The sequence below is a fragment of the Oncorhynchus clarkii genome, chromosome 26 (assembly GCF_045791955.1).
Source record: "Oncorhynchus clarkii lewisi isolate Uvic-CL-2024 chromosome 26, UVic_Ocla_1.0, whole genome shotgun sequence".
Lineage (NCBI taxonomy): Eukaryota > Metazoa > Chordata > Actinopteri > Salmoniformes > Salmonidae > Oncorhynchus > Oncorhynchus clarkii.
In genome coordinates, this window is record NC_092172.1 from 16,836,774 (window position 1) to 16,846,347 (window position 9,574).

Here is a 9,574-nt window from a genome sequence, read left to right on the forward strand (position 1 = left end):
TTCAATGAGAGAATGTGAGCTATCTGTACAGTATCAATGATTGAACAGTGAAGTGCAGCTGCTATGGAGGCCCATCAGAGGGGCTGCTTCCCCAGCAGGTAGGCTAGTAGTGTCAGCTAGCCATGAACATGCCACTCTGTGGAAGGAGAACGGTCTGGAATACGCCTTTGATATATGCGCTTGTCACTGTCCTAATGACGAATCCATCTGTGCGGAGTCCAGCGCAGGGCTTGGAGGAGATGGTCTCATCCTTCAGCTATTTAGGTTAATGTCCTCGCACTCTTCCTCCCCAATCCACTCCCCCATGTAGCTCATCTCTGCCTGCTCACAGGTGGTCTTCACCTGATTCCGCCTGTAGAGGAATTAAGTGGCGATAGAGCCATTGCTCATACAACTGGGCCACAACAGAATGATCCTAGTGTAAATTAGTGTTTCAATACCATGTCGACTACATTACACAACAAAACAATGACATACATGGACACCAACTCTGAAATGTGTTGAAAAGTCCTTTGAATGTGTATATTATCCTAATGGCCAAGGAAGAATAATTTGCCTCTTCGTTGATCTTTTTACTTGCATCAGATCAACGTATTTGATTGGGGCACGTGACTCCACCTAACGTGCCACAGGTGTGGTAGTGGTATTTATTGTTGTGCATACCACGGCTTGGTAAGTTGATTTTATCATGTAAATTCACCTGAAATAATTTTGAAGAGCATGCCCTTGGGTGTTTTCTTTTTTAGGTTTCACAGAGGAAGTGACAAACAATATGACCTACAATGTTTGCAACACTCAATTTGTCTGAGTCCGAGGACACCAATCTAACCAGCGCAGATACGCAAATGCTTCTAGAACGGCACAGGCCCATTAAAATTGGCATAATATCAGTTTTAGGAGCGATGATCACGTTGGGGAATATTGCAGTCATTATGGTGATTTCTTCATCGGTGTCCGGCTGGTCAAGGAACTCTCGATACTTTTTACTCTCACTCACAGGTGCTGATTCGGCGTTTGGACTGATCATCACGCCCTTGAATCTGTGCGTCAGTCTGGCGAAAGACTACAGTGAAGGCCCAGACTCCCTCTGTCACATTGTGGCTTTCTTCAACGCGACGATTTATTCGACTTGCATGTACACACTGGCTACAATAAGTCTAGAACGATACATAGCAGTGTTTTACCCACTGAAGTACTCATCACTGATGACAAGGAGAAGAACGCTGTTTCTGATCGCGTTTGCATGGTGTTTTCCTCCATTTTTACTTGTGCCCATATCATTTCCTAACGGGATAATTGAGGTCCACTTTTCTACAGCGTCACTGGTTTGCAATCCATCGTACTCTACTAACGTTGTGTACACTCTAACGTTGACGTGCCTCATCTTCTTTCCTTGTTCAATCATCATGACTTGCGCAAACCTGCGCCTTTGGTTTGCTGCAAAGAGACAGCGGGTAAAGATGCGGGCACAACACCTGGGTCGTCACAACAGACCCGACGTAGCCTCCAGGGTGCTTGTCCCTGTAATGACCGTGTACTACACATGTTGGACGCCGTGCATGGCGGCAATTATCTATAATGGTGAGTAGGCCTATAGAAGGAACCAGTTGGTTTACATTTAGTGGATGAAGGAACTTTGTAGTTGGAACTTCTAAAATTCAGTCAAGGTGCATGTTTTTCCCAAAGTCACTCACTACCCTTCTAAATGATCTCAGGAAAATTACCGTAACAAATGTAGGCTACAAGGCTGTAAAGTGGAAATGCCAATGTGCTGGGTGTAAGATGACCGAGGTAGGCTGATGAATCAGACTGATATGGGCAGCTTCTGGTATACGGCCTGAAACTAAGCCGTCTCAACGGGAACGTTTCTTTACATTCAAGAATCTAGAATAAAATTACAATTTACACTACCGGTTGTCAGTATAGTTGGTTAATCAAATTGGCCCCAGGAAAGTGTTATTTACCCGACTTTTTGGAGCGCTGGTATTGCCGCTGAAATATCTATCACCTGGCACATGCGGAAAACCATGTAAACACCTGCAAAACTTTGGTCAGTATGCATGCATCAAAGTGTAAGTCCTTCAGTCTTGTGCACGTGCCTTGGATCAGGAGCAAACGCATCTTGATTGTCCCCACATTTTGAAGTCTTTAATAGTACTTTTCTGTGGATATTTTGACCCACTGATGAACCAATCCCACGGACAATCGGCAGTAAGTTCAAATTGTATTCAACGTTCGTGATAGACAAGGGAATATGGGTTATTTGTACATGTGTTTGCAGGGCGCCGCATACTAGTTTGTTTGCTTACTCTAACTCGGCTAGGTGATGTTTTTGCAGAGAAGATCTTAGTCGTGCAATGTTACATACAACTATGTTTGGTGCAGTATTTCTCAAGTGAAAATAATTGCATGAAAACTAGTCGTCTCATTTGAATGACAAAGAACACTTCATTGAAGATTCCTGTCCATAGTTCACACTCCTGCTAGAAGTAGTACTGTTGACAATCTTTCTTCGACTGTCCGTCTTATTTCATAGCCTATGATGTCCCTTTTTATGCATTTTTCTCTCTCTTATGTTTTCCACCAGCCATCTCGGGCAACAGAGTTCCAGAGTGGATGGAGTTTTTGGTGGTGTGGCTCCCAACCTCCAATGGTTTCCTCAACTGCATCTTCTACTTCTGGATCAACCACAGCTTCCGTAGAAAGTTCTGCCTGCTCTTCCAGCGGCTGTGTCTCACATTGTGCCCAGATTTGGCCAAGGCCCTGGGCTGCACAGCCAGCTCACAGCCTGTAGTCTGGGACAATAACAACACCCTCCAGGAGCGCTGCTCCAGTGTGTCGTCAACCTGCACCCTGATCACCCTGGCCAGTGACACCCCCTTCTGAGGGATTAGGCTTCTCATAGACATGGTACTCACTCACATTATTCAATGATACATCTGGTAAGTTTCAGCACCAAACACCTGAAGGACATTTAGGAGAGCTGCTTGTATTGAGATCGTGGTATCAGGTTATATTTGAAAACAAAGTGTGGCAAGGAGACATGGGAGTGCTGTCAGGCCATGGTGTGGTGTTTGACAGGGGCTTTGAAGCATTTATCTTCCTCACCATCACTATGCAGTTTGAGTTAGTTTGAATATTTCTTTGTTGTATTTTTGTTTGTTTTTGGAACCCAAACATAATTCTTTAATTTTATTCATCCCCAATTGACAGTATTTGGTCCATGCTGGAATGTAAAAAATTTTTTTATAGATGTATTTTTTGTTTTACATTTTACTGTCACACCAAGTGTTGTCAGAATTTCATGCACCAACAGTGAACCTCTTAAACCACATTTTTAGTAACTTCTTTTAGTTTGTAAATCCATCTGAATGTAGCCCTCAACCAGCCATGTCTCCCGCCACCTTGTTTGTATTTGCATTATCAGTATTTTACGTGGTGCTACAATTTTATCTGCAGGTTGTCTACAGCCCATCAATATGTTGCACTTAAATGTCAATAATGTTTAATTAATTGAAATATTTAGCCATCATACAATAAAATGTATTTGGTGAACTTCACTAGGAAATGTTTACAAGCTCTTTGATGGTCTTCAGGCCATCTACTCTGTACACCTATATCTTGTATATCGAAGGCCCGGCGTATACGTAGTAGCCTTGCAAGGTAAACCTTTAAGTCATTGAATTTCATCCCGAGAAAAGTAATTAAACGGCTCCAGTGTATAAAAGTCACCACTCCACTCGTACCCTTTCCCTCCCTTTGACTTCTCATATCACCAGGGTCACCTCCCAATTCGTGGTCCCTTTTTTTAAAGCTGTTAAGACTACTTATGCATAACCATCACTGCTACTGTCCGCCCTACATTGTTATGATATTGGGCAGCTCTCTTATACTATTTACAACTTCCTTTAGACATGCTATTATGGTAAATGTTGACGGTGAAACCTGTTGATTGTGAACCCATCTCTTTGAGATTCATGACCTGGCATGTATAGTGTTTGGCCGAAATCTGAAAATATAGTCCATATTTATTATGAAACTTGCCGAACTCTATTGGTGCTTTCAAATGTAAAAATAAGTACTTTGACTTTTACGAATGTTGTATGTTTAAATTGTATTTTGTGAATAGTTGAGTGACTTGGCTGTGTACATAACAATTTTATATTGTTTATAAATAAGTGAAAATCCCCCAAAATGTTGTTTGTGATTGGGAAATAAAGCATAATGCCTTTATTGTGTTAATTAGTCATTTCGTGTGGCATGGAAAAGGAGAGGCAGATTTGAGAAGCTGCCTACATGGGAATTATGCTCTGCAAGAGGCTTCACTGAATATCACTGTTATTTCCCACACCATATTTATTCCAATTTGAGGTCAAGTCAGACTCACACAGGTTTCTGTGCCTTAGCTCAGGAGATCCAGTCATAGGTGGTGGGCCGACGCATTGTATCTGCTTTAGTTTGAAGATGATTGGTCTCTGCTGAGTGAGGGAGGACCTGTTTTTGTGTAGTGTATATATTTTTTTCTGCACACATTTCTGTTTGACGGCATTGTCCTATTGTACATAAGCACAGCTGGTGACACCTCGAGAGATCTCAGTCCGACAAACTGCTATCAGGTAAAGTGTTATTTATTTTTTGGTATCTATTTAGTTATAGAGACGTGATACCGTCAATGCAAATCTGTAAAATAACTCCTAACTTTACTTAAAACGTAACCTTAAAAATGTAGCTAGCTACAACAAGTAGACCTTTTGCTAGCTGGCAGGAGCAGATTATTTCATCACTAGCATGTCATTCTGGGACAGGGAGCTTTCGCTATTATTCCAAGTAGCAATTTAAGACTACAAAAATCTATAGGACAAGAATTGTAAAGCTAATACAGTCATCAAGGCAGAACTCACTAATTTAATTAATGCTGACAAATAAGAAATGATACATTTATCCCTGTAAATAGACCTAGTTAGAGTAGAATGCAGAGCAACCTGCCTTTATCCCCGTAGCCTAGTTGTAATTTAAGACTGTCAAGATGTCCATTTCTACAATCCTTTGCTGCTGTGATTTCTTTGATTCAATCTGGTCTCTCACGTTTTGTCTCCCACAATCTATTTAGCTCTTTCCTGTGTCCTGCTCCCAGAGATCAACTAAGTGCTGCTCAGTTGATTCACTCACCTGTGTGGAGAACCATCCTACTGCAGTTTGAACTATCCCTGCCATCACTTTTAAAAATTGAGGCCTCATATGCATTTGTCTGTGGATTTTGTCTTACACTAGACTTTGTATTTTCGAGCTGAGAAGCACCATCTACAGATACACATGCTTGTTAGACTAAATTCAATAATAAATACATTTTGTTGAGGTGATAACAGATACATATTTTACTATTGTAACACACAGTGGGGAGAATTCTGTTGTCCTTGTCAGGAGCCCAGGCTTTTGCCGTAGATGGTTGAGTTCTCTTCTCTGGACCACATGATCTTAAGATTGCATTGTGCTTAAAGCACTTCTCTACAGTGGTGACCAGGGTGTGATCCTGTCTATACACCTATGGGGCCTGGGCACACGATTGCTCCTAGAGAGGGGAAATACTGAAACGTGTTCTACTGTCTCCAGAGGATCATGCTTTGGGCATAGATGGTAAAAGCTATCCTTTCTGGACTACAACATTGTAAGCATGTTGTACACTTCCTTCTATATATATATATATATATATATATTGATTGGAAGGCTACATTTTATTTAGATACTTCAAATACTGCTTGAGACTCCTTTGCTGTTTGTCTCTACTCAAATGGTGAAACACAATGTGATGTTCTTTGTTTGAATGTATATGTATGAAATGTACGTCTCAGTCATAGTAGTAGAATAATGGATTGTCAAGAATTTGGCACTCAACTTTTAGAAGGTTAGTAGGAAAGTTAGGTTAATCATTTAAACCACATCTATTCACATTCACTGAACATTTAGTATTTGAAACTAGTGCTGCAGCCTATCATTCTCCATATCTTATATTCCAATGCATCCAACATTATGCAAGCCCTCCATGGTATTGGACAGCTCTGGTGTAGGAGTAAAACTGGTCATCTTATTACAGAGCACATTATATACAGTGGGGCAAAAAAGTATTTAGTCAGCCACCAATTGTGCAAGTTCTCCCACTTAAAAAGATGAGAGGCCTGTAATTTTCATCATAGGTACACTTCAACTATGACAGACAAAATGAGAAAAAAATCCAGAAAATCACATAGTAGGATTTTTTATGAATTTATTTGCAAATTATGGTGGAAAATAAGTATTTGGTCACCTACAAACAAGCAAGATTTCTGGCTCTCACAGACCTGTAACTTCTTTAAGAGGATCCTCTGTCCTCCACTCGGATACCTGTATTAATGGCACCTGTTTGAACTTGTTATCAGTATAAAAGACACCTGTCCACAACCTCAAACAGTCACACTCCAAACTCCACTATGGCCAAGACCAAAGAGCTGTCAAAGGACACCAGAAACAAAATTGTAGACCTGCACCAGGCTGGGAAGACTGAATCTGCAATAGGTAAGCAGCTTGGTTTGAAGAAATCAACTGTGGGAGCAATTATTAGGAAATGGAAGACATACAAGACCACTGATAATCTCCCTCGATCTGGGGCTCCACGCAAGATCTCACCCCGTGGGGTCAAAATGATCACAAGAACGGTGAGCAAAAATCCCAGAACCACACGGGGGGACCTAGTGAATGACCTGCAGAGAGCTGGGACCAAAGTAACAAAGCCTACCATCAGCAAGGTCATTGAAGATGAAATGTGGCTGGGTCTTTCAGCATGACAATGATCCCAAACACACCGCCCGGGCAACGAAGGAGTGGCTTCGTAAGAAGCATTTCAAGGTCCTGGAGTGGCCTAGCCAGTCTCCAGATCTCAACCCCATAGAAAATCTTTGGAGGGAGTTGAAAGTCTGTGTTGCCCAGCAACAGCCCCAAAACATCACTGCTCTAGAGGAGATCTGCATGGAGGAATGGGCCAAAATACCAGCAACAGTGTGTGAAAACCTTGTGAAGACTTACAGAAAAAGTTTGACCTCTGTCATTGCCAACAAAGGGTATATAACAAAGTATTGAGATAAACTTTTGTTATTGACCAAATACTTATTTTCCACCATAATTTGCAAATAAATTCGTCAATCCTACAATGTGATTTTCTGGATTTTTTTCTCATTTTGTCTGTAATAGTTGAAGTGTACCTATGATGAAAACTACAGGCCTCTCTCATCTTTTTAAGTGGGAGAACTTCCACAATTGGTGGCTGACTAAATACTTTTTTGCCCCACTGTTAATTTTTTCAGCTGTTTTTAGAGATTTCATTGCAAGGTATATGTGTAGGCTAACATGAATATGCAGCTGCACTATTTAAACCACCATTTATGCATACGGTGCCTATAGAAAGTCTACATCCCCCTTGGATGTCTTCAAATGTTATTGTTTTACAAAGGATTAAGGTGAATTCCTCTCCCAGTGTCCATGTATAGCAGACTGAAGCAGGTTTTCCTCTAGTGTTTTGCCTTTGCTTGGCTCCATTCCGTTTCTTTCCCCAGTCTTTGCCGATGTCAAGCATACCCATACCATGCAGCCACCGCCATGCTGGAAAATAAGGAGGCAGTTACTCAGTGATGTGTTGTGCTGGATTTGCCCAAAACATTTGCATTTAGGCTAAGAAGTGTATTCCTTTGCTGTGTTTTTTTGCAGTATTACTTTAGTGCCTTGTTGCATACCTATGCATGTTTTGGAATATTTGTATTCTGTATATTTATATTCTTTTCACTCTGTCATTTATTGTGGAGTCACTACAATGTTGTTGATCCATCCTCCGTTTTCTCCCATCACAGCAATTGAACTCTGTAGCTGTTTTAAAATCACTAATGGCCTCATGTTGACAGCCCTAAGCAGTTTTCTTCTTGTCATGCCGTCAGTTCAGTACTACGACTGTGTCTTTGATGTGTCTGGGGGGTTAAATACATCACCCACAGCATAATTATTAACTTGACCATGCTTAAATATATATTCAATGTCATTTGTTATTGTTACCCATCTACCAATCACAGAGACAGAGGAAGGGGCAGTCATTTAAAACATCATGTCAACCCATATTATTTCACAAATTTGACTTCTGAACAAATGTAGGCTTGCCTAAACAAAGAGTGTGAATACCTATGCAACAATTATATTATAGTAAAAAATAAAAATAAAACATATTTTCACTTTGACAGTATGGAATATTTTGTGTAGATAAATGACACAATATACAATTAAATATATTTCAATCCCACTTTGTAATGCAACAAAATGTGAAGAAAGTTCAAGTAGGTGTAGACTTTCTATAGGGACTGTACATGACACACACACATATTTCTATCAACATCAAATCACACTGTATTTGTCACATGCGCTGAATACAACAGGTGTAGAACTTACAGTGAAATGCTTATTTACAAGCCCTTAACTAACAATGCTTTAAGGGAAAAAAAAGAAAAAATAAGTGTTAAGTAAAAAAATAGAAAATAAAAGTAACAAATAATCAAACAGCAGCAGTAAAATAACAAGCGAGGCTGTATACAGAGTCAATGTGCGGGGGCACCAGTTAGTTGAGGTAATTAAGGTAATATGTACATATAGGTAGAGTTAAAGTGACTAGTCATAGATTATAAACAGAGAGGAGCAGCCGCGTAAAAGAGGTGTCTGGGTAGCCCTTTGATTAGCTGTTCAGGAGTCTTATGGCTTGGGGGTAGAAGCTGATAAGAAGCCTTTTGGACCTCGACTTGGCGCTCCGGTAACACTTGTCTCGCGGTAGCCGAGAGAACAGTCTATGACTAGGGTCGCTGGAGTCTTTGACAATTTTTAGAGCCTTCCTGTAACATCGCCTGGTATAGAGGTCCTGGGTGGCAGGAAGCTTGGCCCCAGTGATTTATGGGCCGTACGCACTACCCTCTGTAGTGCCTTGCGGTCAGAGGCTGAGCAGTTGCCATACCAGGAATTGATGCAACCATGCTCTCGATGGTGCAGCTCTAGAACCTTTTGAGGATCTGAGGACCCATGCCAAATAATTTCAGTCTCCTGAGGGGAATAGGCTTTGTCGTGCCCTCTTCACGACTGTCTTAGTGTGTTTAGACCATGATTGTTAGTTGGTGATGTGGACACCAAGGAACTTGAAGCTCTCAACCTGTTCCACTACAGCCCTGTCGATGAGAATGGGGGCGTGCTCGGTCCTCCTTTTCCTGTAGTCCACAATCATCTCCTTTGTCTTGATCACGTTGAGGGAGAGGTTTTTGTCCTGGCCCATCAGAAAGTCCAGGATCCAGTTGCAGAGGGAGGTGTTTAGTCCAAGGGTCCTTAGTTTAGTGATGAGCTTTGAGGGCACTATGGTGTTGAACACTGAGCTGTAGTCAATGAAAAACATTCTCACATAGGTGTTCCTTTTGTCCAGGTGGGAAATTGAGATTGCATCATCTCTGGATCTGTTGGGGTGGTACGCACATTTGTGTGGGTCTAGGGTTTCTGGGATAATGGTGATGATGTGAGCCATGACCAG

At 41.3% G+C, this 9,574-nt stretch overlaps 1 protein-coding gene across 1 annotated transcript; it reads left to right on the plus strand.

Annotated features, from left to right (window-relative positions):
- Positions 1–782: 782 nt before the first annotated feature.
- LOC139384310 (adenosine receptor A2b) lies at positions 783–2,886 on the plus strand. The gene is made up of 2 exons (XM_071128991.1): positions 783–1,581; positions 2,588–2,886. The coding sequence occupies exons 1-2, from the start codon at positions 783–785 to the stop codon at positions 2,884–2,886; spliced, it is 1,098 nt and encodes a 365-aa protein (XP_070985092.1).
- Positions 2,887–9,574: the final 6,688 nt, after the last annotated feature.